The sequence below is a fragment of the Sparus aurata genome, chromosome 15 (assembly GCF_900880675.1).
Source record: "Sparus aurata chromosome 15, fSpaAur1.1, whole genome shotgun sequence".
NCBI lineage: Eukaryota > Metazoa > Chordata > Actinopteri > Spariformes > Sparidae > Sparus > Sparus aurata.
In genome coordinates this window covers 4,032,159-4,060,149 of record NC_044201.1, presented here as the reverse complement: position 1 = coordinate 4,060,149, position 27,991 = coordinate 4,032,159, and the positions used below count along the sequence as shown (strand labels likewise).

Genomic DNA, 27,991 nt, shown 5'->3' with positions numbered 1-27,991 from the left:
GTACAGCACCGGCGTTTGTTAATAAAAACGTCATGCATTACTCTGTAAGCATCTCATGAGTGAAAATGTTGCCCTTAAAAAAGACAGCCACTGAGCAAATTATGATCTCATGAGAAAAACAATTTATGAATGACCTTTATCCTATGTATGTCAGTATACTAAAAAGTCTTACAGAGAAAATAATACATTGATTAGACACCAACTAGGGGAAGACATTACATACCTTTATTCTGCTCTCTCTAGAACAAAGCTCAAAAAAATTCAGACATTCCCTTCCTGGAAAATAGACAGGTTTGTTTCATAAATGTCAAGTGATGTCTAGTCACGTATATACAGCATAAATATGCATACAGAATATGTGATAGATATTACAGATAATAGGCTACAATAAACAAGAGCAAAATGTTCATTACCAGATTATTTATGTTGTAAAGAACACACATGCTTACACTTTCCTTATGTATACCCAACTATAAATTCACACTTAATTGCTTAGAGCACTACTGTACAGTTTAAGTATCTGTATATACTATTGGCTGTAGTTCAGCTTGTTGTGGATGTGGCCTCTTCACATTGTGCTCCTACAGTATTCCTCTGTCTTGCTATTTTGTTTTCTGCACAAGATAAAACAGGAAGCTTTCTTAACAGAAGACAGTGAGCTAGCACTGTTAGGCTGAAGCCACATATGCAAGCAACTTGCTAAAAGGTCAGTTGGGTAGACCAAACAAAATAATTACACTGTAAAAGTTTGAAAATATTCTTTATGCTTTTCATCATTCACCTACATCATACTGATCATCTCGGTTATCATTATCATGGAGATTTTCATTTAAATGTCACTGCAGTCCTTCACCCACACACTCTACTACTACTGTTAAGCCTCCATTACCCCATTATTGGTTTCTTTCAAACATGACAACATTCCCTATAACTTAAAGCTATAGTAGACATTTCAAGAGAAAGATATTTAACTAATGAGTATCATTCCCAGGTCAGGGTTGAACAGCCCTTCAGCTTTAAGCTTTTTTTTCAAGATGTTTCATCACTAACAACTTTGGACTACTTATTTTAGCCAAAGTCCATCATTCAATGTTATTAAATGCTACACTGTCAATACACAGTATTTTTACCCCTTATACTACCACTTCTGCATAGGCAAAATACAACCATCTGATCTGAATGCTTGCAAGTCATAAACATTTAAATCTTTCTAATCTCTACCATCCATCACATATGACATGATAGCTACAGTGTGTTAAGTCTGAGGCTGTGTTAAACGATGCTTTAAACTGCAATACTTAGCCCAGTGACATGATGCAAATAAGACATCCCCCACATATGTACAATACAACTCTTACTGGATGAGCTCAGGAGCCTTGGAGAGAGACAACATCCAGAACAATAAATTTTCATGCACTAGGTCATACCACCCAGATTATTACTTGTTAATGCAGTTGCATGAATATCTTCATTTGAATCATGCCGGTGATTTACAGACAGTCTGTTTTAATATGCTCAGATATTGGTTAATGAGCTGGTTATATTGTAAAGATTCTGATGATGGAAGAAGTCCATGTTTCAGCCTGTCAAAATACCTTGGTCTCAAAGTAAATTTAAACCAGTGATTTGCCAAGCCCAAAGCATTGTACATTTACTTAATATCAACAATCTTAGCCAGCCACATTTTAGGATTAAACAATATTGCTATTCAATTCCAAACTTTTAAGTGTCACCTGTTTTGTGAAATTGTTACTATGCAGTACAAAATAAACTTATTTTACTTTACATGGATCCTTGTATTGATACTTATTCTATAACTTGAAGCAATGGCTTCTCACATTTTGTCTTTTAATGTTTTACCTGTTTTCAATTTTATAAGTATATATTTGTTTGATTTGCTTATATTTGGATGAGCTGACATTTTAGTAAATCATTTTACTACATTTCCTTAGATAACATTTAAGACCCCTGCAATTATATACTTGTAGCTGAGCCTGTTATAAAAGAGAACAGTTTGATATCTGTTACGTTCACTGTATAATGTGTGGCATGCAAGCCCACGTTTGCAATCAAGGATAAGGGTCATTCTATATCAAATCAGGTTTTTGTTTAGATTTTAGATTTGCATGTGCATAATAGTTAATACATAACAAAAATTCTGGAAAATATTTTTGCAGAATTTTGAGAATTGCGTTATTACAGAAGACATTACTAAGAGTTATTTTTTGAAGATATTAAACCCTAAAAATGGCTTGCCAAAATATCCAGGAATAAAACAAGAACATTAAATTCTCAAAATTGACTGGAAATATGTCTTTCCTTCTTTGGTGTTAAATAGAATACACAAAAAGTTTGACAGTTATTTGCCCACACTTTTTTACACCTATATTGGTGGAGCCCAAATAAATTGACCTCAGTCTATCTGTCCTACCACCATCCCTTTAGTCGAGAGCAAGACACCACAACAACTACTAACTGGATGACAGTCAAAATGTACTCAATGATTGCGAACAAAGAATGTAAAAATTCTAATGGACAGATTTCAATAAAATCTACTGCGTGTGTTCATATTCCCAAGGAATTAAACACTTCCCATGCTATACACACTCTGACCTTCCCTCCCTCACTCCAAAATGTCTTCCATGGACATCACATTATAGGGCCATCTGGAAGATTAAAAAAGAACATTTTGAGTACAATCATGCTCCTGATTGAATGGACCATTTTGGTTTTAATGACCTCATGGGTTTTCCCTGTGAGCTATAACTCATACTAACTGTACACTTTCATTCCTACTTTCGGTAAGCCTTAAAGAACTGAAACACATTTGTTGTTTAATGCTTCTGTGAGCATTGCAGCCACTTAGGGGCTGCTATTGGTGAAATAGAGCCTTAGTCTTGTTGTAACAAAACAGGTGACATATTTAAAAGCCAGTTAAATATTTAGCAATATTTGTGGGGTAAGATAATTTGAATTTAAGTATGGCATTGGATAACCTCGATAAATCAATACTCTAGATTAGATCTTTTGTTGCTGCATGCTGGTTTAGCTGGTGTCGTCAAGGATGGTCAATATGGAGCTGGCCTGCGAGGCAAGTTTGCTGCTGCTATGATCTGTCAGTTTACTGAGGCTTTCCTTAATATCTGCAGAGTTCAACTCCTCCTTCATCACACCTGGAGCAGACAAGAGTAGAAAGAAGAAGAGAGACATGTGAGATGACTGCAGCTAGTGGAGTTAAAAATGTGTAGTTAAGATATATGTGGGTTATATATGCATCTAGAAGAATATTGCACAGAAAATGTTATGGAAGTGGAACATTTTGAAAAAACTCCCTTTATTTCACAAAAAAGTTTGAACAATAGCTTGAGGTGTTTTTTGTTTTCTGCAAATCAGAGTTAATGTGCAAAATGATTGATGGAAACAGTTTTACCAAACAAACTCTGAAGCATTGAACATTAAACCCACATGACTGATCAGCTGTTTAAAAACATGTTTAGTAGCTGTTTACTCCCACATCCACGTGTGGCCATAGCCATGTAGCCTACTACGTGTCCTATCCTCTGACGAAGTTATGCTTTACGTAGACTAGTCCATTGACCTCAAACTGTTTAAGTTAACGCACCACATTTGCATTTTAATTTTTTGCAAACATTCTAAAGTTTGCTTAAAATTTGCATTTTAAGGGAACAAGGCATTATCAGTGTTGCAAAATCAAACACGTACTGGAGTTAGCCAGGCTGCAGATGAGTCCTAAAGCACTAAACTTGACTTCGACTGCCTCTGATGGATCCTCCAGCATCCTTTTCAGCATGGACAGCAGCTCAGCATCTCTAAATGGATCTTTCATAGACTCTGTGGTGTTGACACGCACACGCACACGCACACGCACACACACACACAACACACACACACACACACACACACACACACACACACACAACAATTTCAAAATTGTCATTATTACTTTATTTCATTCAAATTTCTGTAATCACAAAATAAACCAAACCAAACTATTAAGAGGTGATTGGTCCTGTGTATTCCTTCGTGTGGAGCATTGATTACATTTGGCTGCACCTATTCTTCCCATGCAATCTTCTCTGGTCTCTCAATACTATACAGATACTTTGCCTCTGTCATTTTGTGTCAGGTGGTTCTTTGTGACTGCCTCACACATTACATCAGTGGAAAGTTAAGCCCTTAGAGCCTTACACATGTTTAAAGGCCTTTACACTTTTTTTGTGCGATTATACAAGTCAATCATTTATTTATTTCTTTCATTGAGAAAGTGAAAATGATGCAGCAAAAAGCAAATCGGATCAAGATTAATTTCTCTGACCTTTCGTAGCACGAATGAAGGCATCAACCAATCATGTTTAACGAAACAGATGTCATGTCTCAACTCATGACATTTATGGACTGGAACTCTTGCTTGTTTATGTTTGTCATCAGCCTATATTGTATGACAAAGGACACAAAATTATAAAGACAATGTGTCAAAGTCGACTTAGGATGAGTATTCTTATTGCTCTCTGTACAGACTGCTTTAAATGTGGATTTTGGAGAATTGAAGCTGTTATATTCATCTGCAGGCAAACGTGGGAGTTGCTGCCATGATCAGTTAGTTTGTTTGTAACTTTGGTGTTTTAATGTATAGTATATTAATACATCTTAACGGACTACACTGGAGCTGAGATGAACCTGGTGAATATGACCTGTAATATCATACCTTTCAGTAAGCCGGTCATAGCTGCATGCTCGCCTGTCACTTATTTGCATATTGGAGCATACTTTTAAAAATGTGCTTCACTGTTGGTGTTAATAGTTTTAAAGCAGCACATTCACAGCAAATTATTTCACATATTCATGTAATTTATTTGTCATGGCCTTGGTGTGTAAAGGCCTCGAAAGTGTTCATTTTTGGTCCTGGGCTAATAATAAACCCTGTTTAGTCAGAGGTGCAGCCGTTTAACCATTGTGGTGCTGGTTACTGGTCATACCAAGCAGTTTCTTTCTTCCACTCCGTGTATTCTTTAGCTAAATTAAAACAGTTTAGAACTTGCCTGATTTTGTTTTTGGGCTTTAATGCATATAAATCCAACCCAACCCAGTCCCATGACTGACAAAACAAGCTTTGCATTTGTGTGTATTTGTTGCAGAGAGAACCCGTAAGCCAAGGACACATCCAGAAATGAACAGTGTTCCAGTTTGGTTACAAGTGAACAATTTTGAGTTGCTTGTACTTTTTATACATACAATTACAATAGATGATGCAGTTAGAATTTGTTTTTGTAAAAAGAAAAACCATTACAAGTGAGCATATTGTAGAATACACAAAGTAGGGTTGAGTGATTACTAACATCAAGTAGCCTACAGATACCATACTCTTTATTAGTACAAGTATTATTCAGTTTTTCAATTATTCAAGTAAAAAGTGACAATACTGTGATGGAGGAAAATCCACATTTGGTAGCTGACTGAAATGTATGCATTCAAGTTCATACTTATGGTGTAAGCCCCGACCATTCTGAGTACAGACATGAATAGTGTGCTTGCTCATTCCATATATGAGTTATATTGCAAGGGGAAGGCAAAAAATATAGCAAGAGACTGTAAACAGTTGAAGCTGTGTTCCTCTGAAAAAAAGGAGTCTATGGAATAACTTTGGGGTCCATATTCATCAAACTTGGTCCTACTTCTTTGGGATTTAAAAAAGCTGCAGAGCGTTTCCTGTTGTATTCCAGGCATTCATGCCCAGAAGTCATTTTAGGAATTTTCATAATCTCAGAGATTACATTACCAATGTCAATAGCAGATGCTATCGCCAGGGCAACCAGGGCTTCGTTTTGCATGATGACATGCTCACTTGTTGTCATGGAGATAAGCTGCCGAACCCCAGCTGCTTTGGCTACAGCACTGACAACTTCCTGTCAGAGAGAGGAAATCAGCCCATTACAGATGCTGTCGTGTGTGCATATGCATATACAAGTTAAACTTCAATAAACTGGGTATGGCTTCCAAGAAGTAAGCAATTGTAAGTTTTAGCTCAAACCCATACTAACATTCAGATCAGAATAAATTGACTCACAGGGTTGCGGCTGTGTCTGATAAAGGCAGCCAGTAGGCGACTGGCTTCTCCTCTGACCCCTGCATGGTCTTTAGCTTCACACCACTCCATGACCCGAGCCAGCAATACAGCATCTCTTCCCAGCACCAAGGCTGCCTCCTCTGACACACATAGCAAAGTGGAGAAAACGAAAAATACATTAGAAATATATAAATATATATCTATATATATAGATATATATTTATATTTTGTTCTTAATATATGTTGCTTGGATAATATATGTTGTTTGTAACAAAAAATAATTTCCCCCTGGGATTATTAAAGTATTTCTGATTTTGATTCTGATTCTGATTCTGAAACACCTGTCTTACCTCTAGGCTTGAAAATATTGAGATGAAATATTACATTTAGCCGGATTTATCCTCCCGCGACTGGAAAAAACAACAGCTTGCTAGACAGATCTAGTCTGTCTGATTCCTCTTTTATTAATGCAAATTTCGGCCTGGTCTGTATCGGACCAATCACACCGCTTGTCTAATATGTGTAAAAAACAATGTGTGAAAAAAAAGGAATGTCATAACTACAGGCAGCAAGCATGTTCCTCATGTCCTGTACATCCCCCAACATGTCATGTTTACTATGCACTGCACGCAGATGTTTTATTTAGTATACATATCTTCAGGAAAACAAAAACTCTTTGTATACAAAAGGCATCTTTTATTTATCTACAAAAAAATAGTTTAAAGGAGTCATCACCTGGTTTTTTACATATCCAGTCCCTCTTGGATCGCTTTGGATCAATTCTTAAAACTTATTAGAACATTTAAAAAAAAAAAAAAAAATCAAACATAGAGCTTGTTCTGACACTTTTTCATACCGCGACTTTCTCACGCGAGATTATGCGCGAGGTTTTGACCGGTCCGGATGTGCATTGTATTAATATGTAATGAGGCGCGCGTTGATTGGCCGCAGGAAGGACAGCGCCGGAATGGGGGGCGAGCCTGCATGCACACAGACTCCAAACATAAACAGCCCCCTGTCATGGCGCACACACTAAATGACGAACCTTACGGAATTCAGGCATTTATGTACGAGCCGGAGTCGGAAACCGAACGGGAGAGTGAAGAGGCAGAGACGGTGGAAGAGACACGTTTACAGCAGGACGTCTCTGAATGGTAAATTCTTTTTTTTTCCGTCTTACTTTTCACACTCGTGTTTTACATGTAAGACCTGAGTTTAATGCTGGCGGTGACGATGTATGGCGTGAAAATGACAGAGAAATAAGCAGATTCGGCGTGCTCACTCTGGCTGAGGACGGCTGTGAGCCGATGCTTATGCAAGTAGCCTCCTGTGGTAACGTCACCACAGGAGCAGAGTCAAAATCTTGTGCTTTAGGAACGCGCACTACTGTGCGCTATTCCTGTTCGGAAAAAGAGCCAAAGCGAAAAAAATAAGCCACTTTCAAACTCCAGCTTTTCAGGCAAGTTTCAACAGAGGTCCAACACCAATATGCATGATTTAACGAGAGAAATTGCGATTTTAATAAAAGTTATGTTTGCACCTTATCATCCCAGTGGGGAAATTGATCTGTTTTTGTAATAGCATGCAATCTGACATGTTAAATTTCTGTTTACAAAAGCATTTTATCAAAAAGATGAACATATTTTCTTTTTTTCAAGTGGTGGCACTTTATATATATTTTCAAGTGAGATTAAAGGTGGACCATTTACAATAGCAGGGACATTTTGTTTACAATAAAATCAATCCTTTGAATAATTTCTTTGTAGTTTATTTTTAAGAAGGAAGAAATCGAGTCTGGTGTGAAAAAATCTGAGATTACATTTTATGGTCATGTCGGATCGGACTGGATCGTATTAACTTACTGACGACCTGTACTCGGTGTGTGATTGTACTGTAAATACATTACTTTTAAATGTTGAAGGTAATTACTGTCAGGCATGAACATTTACAGTCTTTAAACACAATGCTCACCTTGTCCATCCACCATCATGCGTAGTGTACCCAAAAGTTTGAACTGAACTGGCGGCATGTCAGAGCGCAGCAGACTCTTTATCCTCTCTGTCACTCCGTCCTCCAGCATCCGCACTTTGTTGGTAGCTGGAAGACACTGAAGTCAAACTGAAGCCCTTCACAATGTAATTTAAGCGGTGTCTGTATATGCATGTACTGCTTTGTGTGTTTTAAGCCTTTAAGTTTCAAGCATTACAGTTTTCGTCTTTTTTCTTTATTTACCCATGTAAAGTATGTTTCTGTAATCTGCCCATTATACCCATCTGAATTGTTTCAGTAGGTTTTTGAAGATGACTCAGTGACTGTTATGTCACTTGGTGTGAAAAAATGTCCATGATCTTTAAAAAGTGTTAAACTTCCAATTAATAACTTCTGTATATGTCTTCTGTTTTGCTTTGATCAGTACCAGGAATGGCCAGGTTCCTGAGCGCGCTCAGTCCAGCATGTTGAACAGACACGTCTCCTTCATCAACATGCTGCTCCAACAAAGTCAGGATGTGTGGAACCACACCGAGGTCCAGCATCTTCACACAATTACTGTCTGAAAGAAACACAGCAGGCCAACAAAGACACCTTAAAACCAGATTACTGTATTACATTACATATCCCACTTCAAAGTGAAGCCATGTTAAATTATTAATTTGATTAGCACAACCACTTCTTGAACAGAAAGTCTGAAGCCCTCACAGCAGTTATTCACATTGCCTTGTTGGTAATGTAGCCTTAGCACCAAGAAAGCTGTATTGACATTAATGGCAATATTCTGGATATTTCCTTTGGAAAATAAAATGAGGAATTGTTTTTTCTACAAGAATTTAGGGAATAAATACTTTTGTCTTTGTGATGATTTTGAGGTTAACAATTACAGGATGCCTGTGGAGTCAACTGCCTGATGCGCAGTTGAGGATGGTTCCGACCTCTACATTATCCAATAATTCCTCATAATGGACGCCCCAAAAGGCATTATCGTGCTTATACCATGGTCCCTGGGCAAAGAAAAAAATAGAAGACTATTTCCATGCGTACTGTGAGCCACACAAAGTTTTTTAACAAGCAATGAATCAGTTTCCCTGGCAAAACTTGAGGCTTTGAGTAGAACTGAACCAAAAATTATCACCCCATAAGCTTCTTGTGCAATGGAAACATTGTTCACTACTCCAGTGAATAGGGTTAACTTAAATTCAAGTCATTTCAGTGCAAATAGAGCTTGATAAATAGTAAAAAAAAAAAAAAAAAAGTAGAAACAACACATAAAAAACAATATAAACCCCGCGCACTGCAGAGCCCACGGAAGATGGCCCAAAGGATGACGGGCTCAGGGCAAAAGTGAAGACACAGGCCACTGTGCAGTGGAAGTGCAAAAGGCTGAATGTGTGCCGATTTGGATTTGTTGTACTAAGCCACGCCCACATTAACCAACTAATGACCACCTTCAAGATATGGCCCAAGGATTGGCCCTACATCATACCAACCAAATTTCATAAAAATCGGTGTGGCCATTCAAGAGATATAAACTTCCCATCTTTTTAGCGCCCCCTAGCGGCAAAAATTTGCCAAATTCAGAGCATCCCTTCGAAGTGTCATGGCAACCAAGGAACTCAAATTTGGTGTTAATAGCATTTAGTTTGACCGAGATATCAAACAGTTTCCATTTTTATTGCTAGTTACAGAAATTTGTTAGTTAATAATTTCCGCATTTTTTGACCGAGCAAAATTCTTTTGATAACTTTAGATCAGGTCCAGCTGAAGAGTGTACATGCCAAGTTTCACGCAGATGGGACAAAATCCCAAGGAGGAGTTTGAAAAAGTAGGTTTTGCATATGTGGCGATTTAGCGAATTAAATGTGCAGCAGAAGTGGGCGTGTCCTATGTCAGAAAACCCAGCTCTATTCAGGGAACATATGGATATAAGGTTTGTGAATGTGTTATTTAAAATGTGGAAGTTACAGGCAAAAACGCAATGGCATCCATTATAGCGCCACCTAGTGGAGTACAAGTGCAATTTTTGGTATGGAAGAACTGTGTCCTATTCTTTATGAACCATATAAATTTCAAAGCTCTCAGCATAATAGTTTGGCTGAAATTAATGTTTGTTGTTTATCTTGTAATAAGCCACGCCCACATTGACCAGTCATGACCACCTTGAAGATATGGCCTCAGGATTGGCCCTACATCATACCGACCAAATTTCGTACAAAATCGGTGTAGCCATTGAAGAGATACAAACTTCCCATATTTTTAGCACCCCCTAGTGGCCAAAATTCGCCAAATTTGGCTCAGCCCTTCCCAGTCTCATGGCAACCAAGGATCTAAAATTTGGTGTTAATAACATTTAGTATGATCAAACAGTTTACGTTTTTATAGCTAGCTACCAAAATGTGTTCGTTAATTATTTGCGCATTTTTTGACCGAGCAAAATACTTTTGATAACTTTAGATCAGGTCCAGCTGAAGAGTGTACATGCCAAGTTTCACGCAGATCGGACAAAATCCCAAGGAGGAGTTCGAAAAAGTAGGTTTTCCAGTTTTTGCGAAAAAAACTTTCAACCGGAAGTGGGCGTGGCCGATCGCAAAATGATTCGGCTCCAATCAGGGAATCTGGGGATACAAGGTTTTTGAATGTACGACATACGGTTGGGGAGTTATAGGCAAAAACGTGGCCTAGGTTATGGCGCCGCCTGCAGGCGGATATAGTTTTTTGTGTCTGAGATATTCGCAGGAGTCTGGACTAACCCTCCAAATTTCACCGCCCTCCCTTGCACGGTTTAGCCCGCAGCACCACTTTTAGCCGGAGAAAAATAAAAATAAAAATCTTTACAATTACAATAGGGTTCCTAGCACCGCTGGTCCAAGGAAACGCGTATGCTTGCATACGCGTCCCCTCGGCCCCTCGGGCTTGGCCCCCTAAAAAACACGTAAGAACAGGCATGTCCTGTGGAAATAAAAAAAAAAGTATTTCAAAAGAAAGAAGTGCATTTCAGGGAAAGGAAAAGGTGAGTGAGGATTTTAGAGGATGATGCACTTAAAGGACTACACTCAGCATTGTTGTTGGTACTCATTTTATATTTTTGCAGACTATAGCACATTAAAGTGACTACAAGGAACTTTCAGGTTTTGTTGATTCTAGTGTCCCCTTTTGACAAAAGCGGTCTGATAAGTTGTAAAGATCTTTTTCTATCACGTGCTGGCTTTGCGTACAATCGTTGTGGAAGTGAGTGACAGTGAGACCGCAGGATGGATTGTGATGAGGTTATGTATTTATATGTGATTACATATGTGACATATGTGATCAACCCGAGCCCAGGCATTAATGATTATTATAAGAATAGCAGACTTTCGCTGATGGTCTCAATTGCCGATACTGGTCATTAGAATAATCACAGGAATCTCTGATTATTGTTTCATAAACACTTAAAAGTTCCCTGCAGTACTTTAATTTAGAACTGTGAAAATATTTACTTACTACATTATAGGTGGCCTATGTCTATGTGTTCTTCACCACAATTTACACTTTAAAATGAGCCCAAACTAACCATTTCATATGATCAAAATATAGTTTATAGCGGCATCAAAAATAAGTACTGAATATTTTTAGGTGTATTTGCCTCGCAGGAAATATTCTTTCTAAAACCAGTGGGTTTTATCATAGAGAGCTTGTTATAGTCTGTGTTCTTTGCAAACAAAAATCTCACCGTTCCTTGCAAAGTTGGCAATGGCGAGGGCTCCAGACAGCTGCAGCTGGGTATTGGAGCTCTGCAGCCAGGAGAGAACATCCTGATACACCAGACCTGATCCCTCACCAAAACACTTCTGCATGGACTCATCTGAAACACACACGCACACACACACTGCTTTCAGACATATAACACATGCAGAGACAAACAATATTAGTCCTCTGCTTGTTGCACACTTTCACCCACAAAGGTCATAATTATGTAGATCAGGGCCGCCAAAAAACTGGCCCGCCATAAGGTTCAGTTTGGTTTGCCAGATATTTTCTTTCATCAACAAAAAATAAATAAATATATATACTGTATATAAATAGAAAATGTTTGTGCTGTAGGTAAAACAGTTATTTTTCATAGTCTAAGCATAGAGGGCAGAGTGACACTTTGCACAGGAAGTCAGTCAATTAAGGTAACTTTTCTCCTCAAACTTAAAACCTTTTGGTTTATTTTTTATTTTTCTTCATCTTTTCAACCCTTTCACTTTAAACTATACCACCTGGAACAATACATCAACGAGTACTTCAACAGAATCTGCACCATGAACAAGGACAATATAATCATGAAACCGGGCAAAGCTAACTCCACTCCTAGCAACAACAGATTCCGGCTGGTTTCACTCTCCAGCTCGGGTACACCAACACTATCTACATCACCAAAACCCCCACTTTGAGGAATGGACCTTGGACTCAGTAATCAATACCAACAAGAAATCATGCCAAGACCCAAAACAGCTACTCTCAATATGGAAACAGATGTCGACAGATGGAAGAAAAGCAGTATCTCTGTGGACAAACTATACATCCAGTAGATGGATAGCTTTACAGAAACAATGACGTAACCCCTAACTCACCCTGCACACACTGACACACCTTCATATCAACATTAACTTCAAATGTATATTATTGCTTTTTAAAATGTCATCTCTCAAATTTGTAATGCGGAAGTCCGTGAAATTGGTTTATAGCCAAAACTACAAAATTACAAGCAGACATATGTTTATTGCAAGAAACATATCTTTCTGAATCAGACCAAATACATGAAAATCATCACAATTCAATCAAATGTTTTTTGCTTAATCCAAAACAAAGCGGGGTTTTAATATAAGAGCTACAAGAGCATGGCCGGCTTGTGTCATAGGCCATACAGGAGGTGATATATAGAGTGCCACATACTGGAGGGGTGCCACAATGCTCATCTCAGGTCAGAGAGTGAGAGAGAGACAGAGTAACAGGTCAGACTGACAGATTTAAAGAGGCAGGTTATAGGCTGTCTCTCTTTACTTTTCATTTTCTCAGAATGAAAAGGTCCAAGCTCTCTGGTGCGAAATTTAGAAATGTAGAAAAGAGTTCCCAATATATAGGTTTAGCATCTTTTATATCATTAAAAAAATGGTTTTGTTTAAGGACATTTTATTTGTACTAGCTAGCTAAATTGAAACAAAGCAAACCTAGCTAATACTGCTATATAATGAAGCTATAGCTGCTAAGGATGTTTATGAATCATCTAAATGTCCAGCTGCTGTCTTGTGAACTGCTAGCGCGCTTGAGTGTTTCTCCTCCTACCTAGAGTGTTTGACATTGTGCTGAAATCTGCTAAAATCCACTGACCATTGTGGACAAATAATTACCCACATTGTTGGGCAAGTGTAACTATTTAATTGTAGTGCAATCTCTTTTATTCTACTAATGCATAATCACAAGTAGGTAATAATTTGTTATGTTGAACCACTGGTGCAAGTAGCACTGTGTAGGCTGCAGCAGTTGTATGTCCATCTCTGTCTGCTGCAGCTACATATATTTGCTTGTAATACTGTACATACAGTAATACTCAGGCTAATCTACTCTTTAACTGTCGAGATGCACTCAGAACATATTTGAAGAAGCCTCCAGCAGCTGCTGGAGAGCAGCACTCTAATCTGCCATCTACACCACTCTCTGAAGCCTGTTAATTCAGATAATTATTTGTGGTCTCTGATTAACTGCTATGTTGTTATCATTTGAATTTTGGTTGATGTACCAGGACATGATGTCTTCCCTGCTGAGTTCTATAAACACTTCTGGACCAATTTAGTGCGCAAATTATTAATGAACAAATTTCTGTAGCTAGCTATAAAAATGTAAACTGTTTGATATCTCGGTCATACTAAATGCTATTAACACCAAATTTGAGATCCTTAGTTGCCATGCAACTGGGAAGGGCTGAGCTGAATTTGGCGAAGTTTGGCCACTAGGGGGTGCAAAAAATATGGGAAGTTTATATCTTTTGAACAGCTACACCGATTTTTACGAAATTTGGTCGGTATGATGTAGGACCAATCCTGAGGCCATATCTTGAAGGTGGTCATGACTGGTCAATGTGGGCGTGGCTTATTACAAGATAAACAACAAACATTAATTTCAGCCAAACTATCATGCTGAGAGCTTTGAAATGTATGTGGTAAATACAGAATAGGACACAGTTCTTCCATAACAAAAAATGCACATGTACTCCACTAGGTGGCGCTATAATGGATGAAATCGCATTTTTGCCTGTAACTTCCACATTTTAAATAATACATTCGCAAACCTTATATCCATATGTTCCCTGAATACAGCTGGGTTTTCTGACATAGGACACGCCCACTTCTGCTGCGCATTTCGTTCGCTAAAGCGCAACATATGCAAAAGCTACTTTTTCGAACTCCTCCTTGTGATTTTGTCCGATCTGCATGAAACTTGCCACGTACACTCTTCAGCTGGACCTGATGTAAAGTTATCAAAAGAATTTTGCTCGGTCAAAAAATGCGCAAATTATTAACAAACACATTTCTGTAGCTAGCTATAAAAATGTAAACTGTTCTATATCTCGGTCAAACTAAATGCTATTAACACCAAATTTGAGATCCTTGGTTGCCATGACACTGGGAAGGGATGAGCCGAATATGGCGAATTTTGGCCACTAGGGGGCACTAAAAAGATGGGAAGGTTGTATCTCTTGAACGGCTACACCGATTTTTACTAAATTTGGTTGGTATGATGTAGGGCCAGGCCATATCTTGAAGGTGGTCATTACTGGTCAATGTAGGCGTGGCTTAGTACAACAAATCCAAATCGGCACACATTCAGCCTTTTGCACTTCCAGTGCACTTCCCATTACAGCGAATACCGCGTCTCAGACGTTGGCCTGTGTCTTCACTTTTGCCCCGAGCCTGTCATCTTTTGGGCCAACTTCTGTGGGCTCTGCGGTGCGCAGGGTCCGAGTCGCGCGGGGGGGCTTGGCCCCCGTTCATAACTGCTTGCAGTTCTAGTCTATCTTATATTCTGTTTGGTATTATTGTATTGTATTGTATATAGCAACGCTGATTTGCATTTCCATCAACAGTTTTACTGCACTTAGAGCCAAGCCATGCCTGGGATAGACCTATATTTTACCTTTTCATTGTTTTCAGCTGTTTCAGGAGTTGTGTTAAGTTACTGTTTCCTGAATTTGTAGTAAAGCTTTTAAATAACAATATAGAAAAAGTTTAGAAAAATTCTTGACAGATATTGTGAAAAATTTCTAGGAAGTTAAATGTGTTTGCCACTGAATTCATAGAGCTTCGTATGCGTTTTTTTGAATAGTGCTAGAGGAGAAAGAGTATCAACAGCCATTCCTCTGACCACTATACAATCATGCAAGCCATCAGTTAAAGACATACATCCCTGTCGTAATGGTAATGCAAATGTCTGTGATGCTGGGCTGATGTGCCAGGTCAAACCGACAAGAGCCAGGATGACAACGTGATGGATAAACACCAACTGACGCCTGCTTACCAGCCTGCATGTGGTCAAACTAAAGAAGTGTTAAAACTTAACAATATATTGATTTCAGCGGAGCTCATAATAACCCTGCTTAATGTGACACCAATCAGGCTTCAACCAATCGTGGCAACTCGAGGTGAGGACATGTTAGATTGTCACCGAGCAAAGATATTCACATCCAGCCAGCAGTGCAGTATGCTACTGCCAGCTGTAACTCCAGTCAGCAGAGAATGTGCATTATGGGGGACTGTTTAGCACATGGCCATCAAACACAAGAAGAAAAACGTAATTATAAAAAGTTTGAAATCTTGTATTTGTTGCCCCACATCATCCTCAACTGAATACTTGCAATGCTCAATGCTTAGGATGATTTGAATAATGTGTTTTGATATTCAGGGCTAGGCGATACTATATGTATATCCCAGCAAACAATTTAATGTTTGCTGGGAACGTTCCACGAAGGTTGCCTCAAGGGTGGGGGAATGTTCCCTGGACCCCCTAAGTGAACGGGCCTCGACCATAATTTTGGAAAGCTAAAAAATAAAAACATGAGACTGTATTTCATTAAAAAAGAAAAAAATCTATTATGTTTTTTATCGCACTCCAAAAGTCAAGTCAGGATGTGTAATTGCAGCTAACTTGCATATACATACACATATCCAAATATCAGCTAGTCCTTCCTGGAATATGTATCAGTTTTGTCAGTTTTATCAGTTTTTATAAGCAACTATAATTGTCTATGAAGGAGCTAATAGTTAATTTATGTTCAATTTAACTTACATATTTGAAGCGTCCAACAACTACCATAGTACTGATTTTTATCACAACCATCAGATGCAATTCACTCACCTCCTAAAAGCAGGGACACTATGAGGTTGGATGCGATTTTGATGCTGCAGAGGTCGTGGGGGTCAGAACCTCCCTGTAGACCCCGAATCATCTCTGATAAAGCCTCAGGAACTCCTGACTCTGCAAACTGCAGCTTCAGTGTATCTGGAGGAACATCACAACCAGGCAAGACTTACTTTTGACTTTTTAAAGATTCATTTCACCATCATTATCATCATTATGTTATGGCTCATCCATACCATACTTTGTTCATTGATTGTGAGTTACTTCCATCTGGTCACTGCTTTATAGCTCAAGCTGTTAGACTAGAAGGACTAAATCTGCCCTTGTCTTGATGTTATAAGGCTGGTCTACCAAAAGATTTTCTGTGCTTTTGCCAGTGCTTTACTGCATGATTGACCATTGATTCTTACTAAGTGTAAGTATCTGGAGGTTGATCATAAAGCCTCACTCTCTTAGTCTAAATATGATATGCTTAAATTAAAGATCTAAGCTGAAATAACAGGTCATGTTGGTGAAACCAAAGTTTCATCAATAAGTCTTCCCTCTCCCAGACTCCTTGATGAAATATCCTGCAGGTCTTACCATTCTCGCCCAGTGAACCCAGTATTTCCAGAATGACATGCCGACGTTCTGCATCAGGCGCCCGTTTCAGCTGAAATGTCAGCACATCTGCCACACCCTGCTCTGCCAGGGCGTCCCGCGCAGAATCTGAAAACACAGGGCTCTATAACTATGGACAGTGATGACTGTAACTTACTATCCTGGGCACCTGTTTAAGTCATTATACATTTGACTTCTACAGCCAATTAAACAGAACAGCTTTTTGAAATGGTTGATTTCCTGCTCTCTTCTTGAAAACAGTTTGACTTTTACCATCTTTGAACTGTGCTAGCCTCTCTTTATCGGACCAGTTTGGTGACTTCATCCTGGTTACATCGCTGCGTAAGCTCTGGCTCATTGTTTTACATACATTTTCCACAATTAAATAAATTAGGGAAGTCCTGAAGAATGAACTGAAAGACTATATTTGTTTGTTCTTCCCAATGGCCCTGTACACAATCTTTTGAAATACTGATAAGATGTCATACTGATAAGATGTCATTCAAATCACAGCTGTATAAAACAAATATATTATTGCAAATAATATAAAAAAATATGATATGATAAAACAAATACAATAATTACCCATGTCAGCCAGATTACAGAGGGCCAGCAAGCAGACGTTGACCAGCAGGTCATTCTCTGGATACTCCCTTACTATGCTCACCAGTCTGGGGATCACTCCATTCTGGACTAACTGGTCCTGTTGGTATGCTGTGCGGGAGGTCAGACAAAAAGTGATGAAGGATAAAGTGACAAAGACAAACACAGAGTTTTATTATTATTCATTCAAATTCATTTTGAAGTCCATAACTCTTCATAGCCTTCAAAAGAAAGCAGGCTCTGCTTCATAAACACACTGTTTGTCATCAGTGAACCCAGCTGACTGAGTCACCGCTGTCAGAACAACTCACAGTTGTCAAAGCAGATGCGTCCGATGGCCCTGCCAGTATTCAGCAGCATCTCCTCATTATTGCTGTTCAGATGGGGAACCAGCACCTTCACCAGGTCTGCCTCAATGCACGGCTCCCTAACTGATGCTACAAAACACACACAGGATGAAATTTCCATCTTAACCTCTGTCCAACCTGCGACCACACCTAGATACTCTGAAAGGGTGAATCCAACACAAAGACCAAGTTTGACTGACACGCTTTTTTTTACAAACAAAATTACAAGCTATCAGAATAATTCTACAAATAAATGCTTTTAGGCATTTCGAAAATAAAAAATCCCCTCTATGCTGGGAAAATATCCTAAGCACGAGTTACACACGTTATGCTGAATGTGGCTTCTCAAAAACTTTAAATTGTGTAGTATTGTTACCATAAAAAAGTCATGGTGTAAAGAAACAAGTATGTTGTCCTCAAAGTCCTCAAGAAAGTGGAAATTTGAACATTTGTGATTCCATTACAAACTCCATCTGTTGATAAAGACCATGTCATAAGAGATGAGGCTCTAGCCCAGTCATCTAATTGACCTTTTGTCAACATTGACAACAATAGGCAACAATATGGTCGCATTTTATCATTTGTGGGTGAAATATTGTAGAGCTTATCAGATTTTGTCTTTTCAAAGAGCATAAGCAGTATCCTACCTTCGCGTGCCATCTCTGCCACCACCAGAGCCACCTGGCAGCTCAGACTGCTTTTACACCGTAAGGCCTGAGCCAATGTGGGTAGAATACCACTCCTGGCAATCTCAACAGCAGCATCTTTCTCTATTGACACACAAATCCATTTGTTCAGAATAAAAACAATGGCAGGATATTCAGTCAAAGCATACACTAGAAATACAGTATGTAAAGTTAATTTGGATACAGTTTTTAGTTTGCACAGTAAATTCCTGCAACCATCAGACTTTCACTTGTACCTCATGTGACAGTCTAACAGGCAACGGGTCAAATCAGACATATCCACCGATCAGTGCACTGCCTTCCTGGACTTCTTCAGCTCTAAAATCAATACCATTCACCAACAACTGGCCTCATCCTGCACTTCGTCAAAAGATCCAGCCTGGATGATCACCACTGGCCAACCTCTCATCAGCTCCCTCTCTGACTTCACCCCAGTATCAGAACACACCATCTCTGACCTCATCCACAAAGCCAAAACCTACACCTGTCAGCTTGATCCTCTCCCCACCTCCCTCGTCAAAGCCTGTCTGCCATCCATTTCTCCCATGATCACCAACATAATTAACTCCTCCCTCACCACTGGCACTGTGCCCCCCACTCTTAAACTGGCTGCTATCACACCCATCCTGAAAAAACCTGGTACTGACCCAACTGACCTTAACCTTTACCGGCCCATCTCCAACCTCCCCTTCATCTCCAAAACACTTGAAAGGGTGGTTGCCGCACAACTACAGTCCCACCTCGACACAAACAACCTCCATGAACCTTTCCAATCCGGCTTCCGTCCAAAACACAGCACTGAAACAGCCCTTGTCAAAATCACCAACGACCTCCTCTGTGCAGCTGACTCCGGACTTCTTACAATTCTCATCCTCCTTGACCTCAGCGCAGCATTCGACACTATCTCCCACACACTACTCCTGGACCGCCTGGCTGGCATTGGGATCACTGGTGCTGCACTCCGTTGGTTTACATCCTACCTCACTGACCGCCAACACTTTGTGCAAATAAGGGACCACAAGTCTGGGTGTTCGGGTGTTTCACTGGGTGTCCCCCAGGGGTCAGTCCTGGGTCCACTCCTCTTCATCATCTACCTCCTCCCCCTGGGCACAATCCTCCGTCATCATGGGATTCTCTTTCACTGCTATGCTGATGACACACAGGTCTATATCTCCTCCAAACCCAACGCCGCCATCCCTCCCACCTCCCTCATCACCTGCCTCGAAGACATCCGGAGCTGGATGAGCAGGAACTTCCTGAAGCTCAATGGCAATAAAACTGAGGCCCTGCTCATCGGCTCCAAATCCACCCTCACTAAATCACAACACACCCCAGCCCCACCCATCATCATCGACGGATTCCCTGTACCCTTCTCCCCACAAGTCAAGAGCCTCGGCGTCATTCTGGACAGCACCCTCTCATTTGCACCCCACATCAAAAACATCACCCGGACTGCCTTCTTCCACCTCCGAAATATCTCCAGACTCCGCCCATCACTGTCCCAGTCCAGCACCGAAATCCTGGTTCATTCATTTGTCACTTCCCGCATCGATTACTGCAATGCCCTCCTCACCGGACTCCCCACCAAACTCATCAACAGACTGCAAATCATTCAGAACTCAGCCGCCCAGATTATCACCCGCACCAAATCATCTGACCACATCATCCCTATTCTCATCCAACTTCACTGGCTCCCTGTACAATACCGCATCCACTACAAAAACCTCCTCCTCACATACAAAGCTCTCCACCATCTAGCCCCCACCTATCTCTGCAACCTCCTCCACGAATACAGCCCCTCTCGTACCCTCCGCTCAACCTCTGCTGGACTGCTAACCATCCCCACACCACGCCTCAGTACCAGACTATGGAACTCTCTCCCCCCACACATAAGACAGTCAGACTCCATCACAACATTCAAATCCAAACTCAAAACCCACCTGTTCAAACTGGCATACTCACTCTGACTGGTCACTGTGCACTACACTTTTCTTTTCCTTTTTATGTCAATGTTTGTTTTTGATATTCTTTGATATTATGTGGTGATATTACTCTGTGATTTTATGCTCTTATCCTATGTAAGGTGACCTTGGGTGACTTGAAAGGCGCCATCAAACAAATAAAATGTATTATTATTATTATTATTATTAAATCCTTACACTTAGTAATCAATGCAAGGGTTTTGAAACTGAAGACAAATGAGGACATTAGCTGAGCTGACCCTGTGCTCCTCTTCTGAGCACAGTAAAAAAAAATTCAGATGACAGTATGCAAATCTTGATTAAAACACAGTTAGGAAATAACTATTGAGGGGTGGTTTACTGTTTGATGTCCAGATCAGATGTGAAATCTGATAACAAACAAGAGTAAATCGATGGATGCGTGGAAGGCAGGCGTGTGTGTGTGTGCGTGTGTGTGTGCGTGTGCGTGTGCGTGTGCGTGTTTAGGCAAGTTACATGACTTACTCTTTTCCAGCAGCGCAGCCAACACTGTGTCCAAATGAGGCTTGAGCTCTTCCTCAATCAGCTCTGTGCTTACACTGATAGCCTTTAGTGCCTCACTCAGGGAGTCTGCAACACACACACAAACAAAACACAAAAGTTAAGAATATGCCAGCTTCAAAAGCCCCACTTATTCCACCTGAAAAAACATGTAAATTAAAATAAAATATTAGTTGAATGAAAAAAGTAGCAGAAGGGGCAATACATGGAGGAAACATGAGGGCATCAGCAGAGCAACAGTGAGAAGATCCAGGTTATGATAATGGTATGTTAGTAGGCAGCCGATAGCCACACAGCTGTGAATTAGCATTGTGAAGTGTAAATGAAACAGCAGATGTCTGATGCTCCTAGAGGCTCTCTAGGAGGACAGTTGGTTGTATACTGCGCATTCCAGTGTTTTAGAGAAGAATGAAATGACGCACAACAATCGCTGATGTATGAGACACAACAATGGTTGAAGTGTATAGGAAGCTTTACATTTATCCTGAAGCAGATGTGGAGATGATGGAAATGTTGTTTTGACTGAGATCACATGAAATCTTGTGCCTGCTACAACTGTGACTATTGTTTTCTGCTATTATAAAGGATGAGAAGAGACTGCCTTTCTTCATTCATCATCTATGCGCTGCTGATGTGTGACTTTTCCGTGCAAGAAGTAAAGAAATGAAACAAAATATTGTGACAAACTCAAGACTGATTTTCAGTTCCTACAACAAGAGTGTTCTCTGTGCAACACTATGAGAGATTTCCTCTTGGTATTGTTTGTAATGCGGCAGATGATTGTGGTGTCATCCACACACTTAACAGTAGGTCCCCTTGGTGTCTGGGAGTGCAGCTGTAGGTGTACACTGTTAACAGGAGGGGGTAGGAGGAGGGCTATATATATATATGTATGTGTATATATATATATATATATATATATATATATATGTATATATGTGTATATATATGTGTGTATATATATATATATATATATATATATATATATATATATATATATATATATATATATATATGAATATATGTATGCATATGTCAGCTAGCTGACACATGTTTTATAGTATATGTTAAAGTTATATTCCTTTGTCCTTGTCACACCGCGGTGAGGGATGTCCTGTCTTGGTTTTTTTTCTCTTGTGAATTTCATGTTTTATTTTGAAAAGTAACTCTCCTCTCGTTTCAGGTCACTTGCCCTTCCTCTTGTGTCACCGGTCTGGCGTCTTCCCTGATCCCTGATTGTTTCCACCCGTGCTCCCTCCCTCATGTGTATATAGTCTTTGTCTTCCCCTGTCTTCGTTGCCAGAGTATTTCGTTCGTTTCGTCGAGTACATCCAGCCTTTATCACAGCCTTGATCACAGCCTTGTCATTTCGAAGAAAGTTAAGTATTGCCAAGTTTTGTTTTTGCATATAGTTTTCCTCTGTTGTAGAGTGATTTTGATTTTGATTACTTTTTGGTCAGAGATTTGTTTTGTTGGTTAGTTGAGTTTTATAGCGTTTACTTTTCCTCCTGTCGGAGTGTTTTCTGTTCTTTAAAGTTTTTCAGCCTTATTCAGTGTAGATAATTTCATGGCCTGTGTGCTTTCCTCCTTTGTGAGCGACTTTTATTTTGATAAGTTTTCATAGCGTCAAGTTTTCTAAGATCAGTGTAGACATCTCTTTTCCTCCTGCGGGAGTTCTTGTTGTGTTTGTGTTTTGTTAGTTGTCCGTTGGACTCATAGTGTTTCACAGCCTGTTTATTTATCACTCTGTCTACAAAGAAACTATATTAAAAATAAAGCCTGTCTTTACAACTGCCTTCCTGCATCTGAGTCCTCAATTTCTGCTTGAGCCTGACAGTCCTCTGGAGTAGACCGCACAGCTGATGAGATCAAAATGAGCATAAAATGTATTGAGCACAGCTGGCAACATTGCCACACATGATTGGGGCGCTGCTGCTTTTGTAGCCTGGGACATTTTGAAATGCCTGCCATATATCTGTAGTGCAATTGGTATTAATGTCTCATTACTGTTGTCTCTTTGATGTCAGCTTTGATACCAGTTTTCAGTCTTGCTCTGATGATGTTGTTTGCTTCCTTGTCACCTGACAAAAAGGCAGCTTTTTTGGCTCTGGAAAATTTGCTGGCAGACACTACATCTAAACAGTGTTGTTTTCGTCGACGATGACGATGACTAAATTATTTCGTTGACGCCCCTTTTTTTCATGACGATAACGAGACGGTGACGAGATAAACATGGCTCTTTGATGACTAAAACATGACGAGACGTGTGTGAGTTTTCGTTGACGAGACGAGAATGGACGTAAATGTTAGGGTGTTTTCACACCTATAGTTCGTTTTCTCTGGTCCGAATCAGGGACCAACTTGTTACAATGTTGCATATTGCCTCGAGTTTGGTTTGTGTTCACACAGCAGCATTTACAAGTGGACCAAAATGTGTGATGCGCAAGGAAACTGCTCTCTAATTGGTCTAAATTTCGAAAACGAGGCAGCAATTCAGCTGAATTTAGCACCGAGCAGACAGGAAGTCAAGCACTGAAACAACAACAATTTGACATCCAGTTACTTTTCAAAATAAAACACTCCGTGTTTACACCAGCACACAAATCTCAAAAAAGAGACAAACACAAACTCTTCTTCTGATCCTTCGGTCGGGAACACTTCGTGTTGTTGTTTTTATGACACAGACTTATAACTGCGGGCGCGAGTGATCATGTCATTATCGCGGGAACTCCTTGGCCTCGCGACGCCAGCTGCCTACCATACTGCACCGTGTCCGACTCAAAACGCAACCGGGGGTTACCGGACGGCGTAGCAAAACACCTGATCTAGCCGTAATGCAGCGGACACTATCCAGTGGAAATTTGGGGTTAAGCACTGATGCTTCCTGCAATTGGGTCGGATCGAGTTGGATCATGTTCTCACCACAAACGAACTGTACCAGAGTTTGTTTGGAACCAGACCGAGACCACCTCCTCAACAAGGTCTCGGTCCGGTTGTTTTGGTCCGCACCCGAATGTGATTGATGTGTTCACACCTTCCCAAACGAAGTGCACCAAGGGGGTAAACGCTCCAGGGTTCGATTCAACCGAACTAAACAAGGCAGGTGTGAAAACGCCCTTAGTGGGTGGTCTGTCAGACGTTTAAAATGCATGACATCTCTGCTTAATGTTCGTGTAGCAACTGGACAGCCGCTGAGACCCGGGAGATGCTAGCGTCTCCTCGGTCTCTGTCTTCGTTGTTCACTTGCTGTTGTAGCAGCAAGCTAGTAACGGTCGCTAATTTCAAATTAAAAGCCCCCCGTTAAGACCCCAGTTCTAAACTCAAATAGGGTGCAATGTAAAGCTCTTATTTTGAAGACAAATTTGTTGTCACTTTTTTTATTGAACAATGTAAGTGTACAAAACCACAAAGTATAGAATAACAATCAGCACATATCAGAACATTTCAACTGTTTTTTCATGAATTGATGCCCTACTTCATCATACAAGAGTGTCACACATAAGTTGTGAAAATGGCAGATCTACAAGTTCAACACATTGCAACACATTGTGAGCTTGTAGATCTTCTGGTTGACCTAAATTAATTTGATAAAAGACTATACTTCTTCTTTTGTTTTTGTTTTTTACTTAAACTGACTAAAACCTGTTTGAGTTTTCGTCGACTAGGACTGGACTAAAACTATCACATATAGAAGTGACTAAAATTTGACTAAAACTAAAAAGCATTTTAGTCCAAAAGACTAAGACTAAATCTAAAATGGCTGCCAAAAACAACACTGCATCTAAAGGACATGATGAATACTTTAAAGTCCTAAGTGCAAGGGCCTCAAAATGATTGGGTAAGGCAGAGAGAATGAAGCACACTTGACTTCATGCACAAGTTTGCCTCTTCCTCAACAGTAACCACAATGCTTAGCCAACCTTAGCCAAGTGTTTAAATACAATCAATCAGTGAATCTTTTGTAGAATTGTCCAATATCAATGATGTTGATTGATAGAGTATTACATAAACAAATAAGCATACAGTACAATGCATTACACATAAACACATGCACACAAACAAACACACACACAGAAGAGACCTGCAGATGGTAATCACCTCAGCTAATCCCTTGTAAGTCGAATGAAAATAGCCTGAGTGGAGGGGGCTATCAGGCTGATAGCCACCTTGCTACATCAGGATCTAACCCCCATGTTCTTCTGTGTGTGTGTGTGTGTGAGAGAGAGAGAGAGAGAGAGAAAGCATGTGCATGTGTGCATGAGCTTCCATGTGTGTTTGACAAGAAAGCAGGTGAATAATTTACTAATCAGTCTCACAGAGTCTGAAATGAAAGGTAGTCTCCAGGCTTCTTATTACAGGTACTTCAACAACCATGCATGTTCACTTAACTGTTCACTTAACTTCACTGTTCACATTAACTTATATGCATCTTCATCGTCATCATCAGTTTTTTTAAAGCTGTACATTTAGAATGCTGTTTTTATGCCTCAGAGTAGCAGCTGAATAACTGTTAACAGTCAGTAACAGCTTCAGAAGAGGCAAGGATGATGGCTGGTGGGGTGTCTTCGGCCTACATGACAGTCACTGGCCACTGAATAGTTTCAGTCTCTCCACCCTTGAGCCAAACAGTGCACTCTGACTGCCTCGTGAGACAAACAGCAAAATGTTCCTGAGATTGTCTGGTCTGAGTGTGACATTGAATAGTGGTGCAACCCTGCACTTTGCACCAAAAAGAGCTGAAAATATCGAATTTACATTTTAGGCAATCCAGAAAAAAGAGGAAGTTGAGCCAATGCTGAACTATTTAAAAACTCTAATTTGTCAGGCATTGCATGTTAGAGACTGATATTTTTAGGATTTGTCTCTCCCGGTCCCAACAATAAATCATTTCTCAGACAGAAAAAGTTGTTAATTAGTTTTTACTATGTAGTTAGGTAGCTATATGGTTGAGGTTGAAAAAACAACATTAAATCAACATTTTTACAGCAGTGATAGTTATATGTTGAAAAACCCCATTAATCCAACATCAAATCATGGTCAACATTGAAAAATGAACATTTAATCAATATTTTGCCTCAATGTACCTACTTCACAGACTGATGGACAAATGTATTTTAAATAAATCATTTCTCCATTATGATGCATTCAACTAGTTTAGTTTTACATGACAGATAAAACTACATAATTGATATGGAAGTGAATGGAAAGACGAGGCAGTCAATTCATCACCTAGAAGATGCTGTTTGGTCTTTACAAGTTGATTAACGTTGTAAATGCTCAATGCATATACTATAGTAATGTGATCATATTCAGTGTTACAAATTATGTCAACTAGCATTTTACTATTGTTATCTAGAATAACAATAGACCCCATTAATTATCTGGATAAAGGTATTGATCCAGGATTTTTTTTCTCACTTTCTTCAACACTGAGATTTCTATTAATTTCTAAGGAAATAATGCATTGATGGAAAAAAAATCAGGCATATTTAAGTGGTGAGTATCTAATTGTGAGTACAACCATGTTAGAGGTATGCATCCTATTGTGTGCCATTCTAGCTGTAATGTTAAATAACAGTTATGTTTTGTTGGTTGTCCTGAAATATGTCAATGATCATAAAATATGATCATTTTTTACACTCAGTGGAAGTAGAAAAAAACAAGTGCTGGTACTGTTGCGCATCTGTCAGAACTGGCCCAATTCAAGCACTGATTATACCTTGTGCAAAAATTAATTGAAGCATTCTCAAATTTATCAACTGCACTGCTTTAGACAAAGCTAGTGTAACTGACCCCCAGCATCCACTGGGGAGAGAGGCAGAGACAAAGAGGACAGATGGAAGAAAGGAACAATGTCAGATGAAAGAGAGAAATAAAATGAGGCTAGTGCTTTGTTAGTCTATCCTCTATAAGTATTTAACTCATTGTTTAATTTGTAAGATATGCTGTGATAATGTATTTCACTACTTGATCTGCAAGTGTAGTTTAATAAACATTTAAATATTATGCACATTTTAATTGATCGTGCTGTCCTTTACTTTTTGGAAATGTTTATAATAATAATAAAAAAATGAAATCTAAATTGCCAAAATCCAATACATTAATGTAGATGAAAAAACAATGTATAATGTTGTACAAAATATCAAAATCACCAAAAATTCAATCACAGCCACCCTTTTGGATAAAGGATAAACCACTAGCTTTGTGAAATGGTAAAAGTGTTGAAAATCGGACATTTAAAAGATTAAACCCAAGGAGACAAACAATATCTATCTATCTATCTATCTATCTATCTATCTATCTATCTATCTATCTTTATATCTATCTATGTAATGCTCTTATACACAAATTCACATACATTCACATTTCCTGATGTGTGATAATCACACAACAGCTGGTATTATACAGTACATTGTCACTCATATAAACACACATCACACACACAAACACACTCACACACACACACCACACAGAAGGGGATGTTAGATTTGCAGGTACTCACCAGTGTCTGTCATGGCTGCTGGTAGGCAGGCTTTCTGCTGCCTGGCTTACTGCTTCTGCCTGTGTGTAATTGTGCGTGTGTGTGTAAAGATGTGTGTGGGTGTGTGGCTAGCAGAGGAGCTATCCTCCCTTCTTAAGGTCAGGTGTACCCCAACTTTGCCTCTCACTCCGTCTGTTTCTCTCTACTCCTTGCTCTCGCTCCCTCAATCCCATTATCCAACTGTCCCTGCCTCCTTCTCTCTCTCTATATATAAGTCTCTGCCTCCACCCTTCCTGTTCTGTGCTCACTGCGCCTGCGCT

General features: G+C 39.6%; 1 protein-coding gene across 4 annotated transcripts; it reads right to left on the bottom strand.

Annotated features, from left to right (window-relative positions):
• Positions 1-105: 105 nt before the first annotated feature.
• On the bottom strand, positions 106-27,991 carry LOC115596630 (rap1 GTPase-GDP dissociation stimulator 1). Of its 4 annotated transcripts, XM_030441871.1 has the most exons (14): positions 27,693-27,989; positions 21,155-21,259; positions 18,651-18,773; positions 17,968-18,093; positions 17,639-17,767; positions 17,036-17,161; positions 16,451-16,594; positions 11,787-11,918; positions 8,502-8,636; positions 8,057-8,182; positions 6,086-6,225; positions 5,798-5,924; positions 3,724-3,852; positions 106-3,173 (listed from the first exon to the last, which is right to left on the bottom strand). In XM_030441871.1, exons 1-14 carry the CDS (start codon positions 27,703-27,705, stop codon positions 3,046-3,048), a joined length of 1,683 nt encoding a protein of 560 aa, XP_030297731.1. In that variant the 5' UTR covers positions 27,706-27,989; the 3' UTR covers positions 106-3,045. The 4 variants fall into 4 exon arrangements, with proteins under 4 accessions (XP_030297731.1, XP_030297732.1, XP_030297733.1 ...); XM_030441872.1 differs by lacking the exon at positions 17,968-18,093 and having other exon boundaries at positions 27,693-27,990; XM_030441873.1 differs by lacking the exon at positions 11,787-11,918.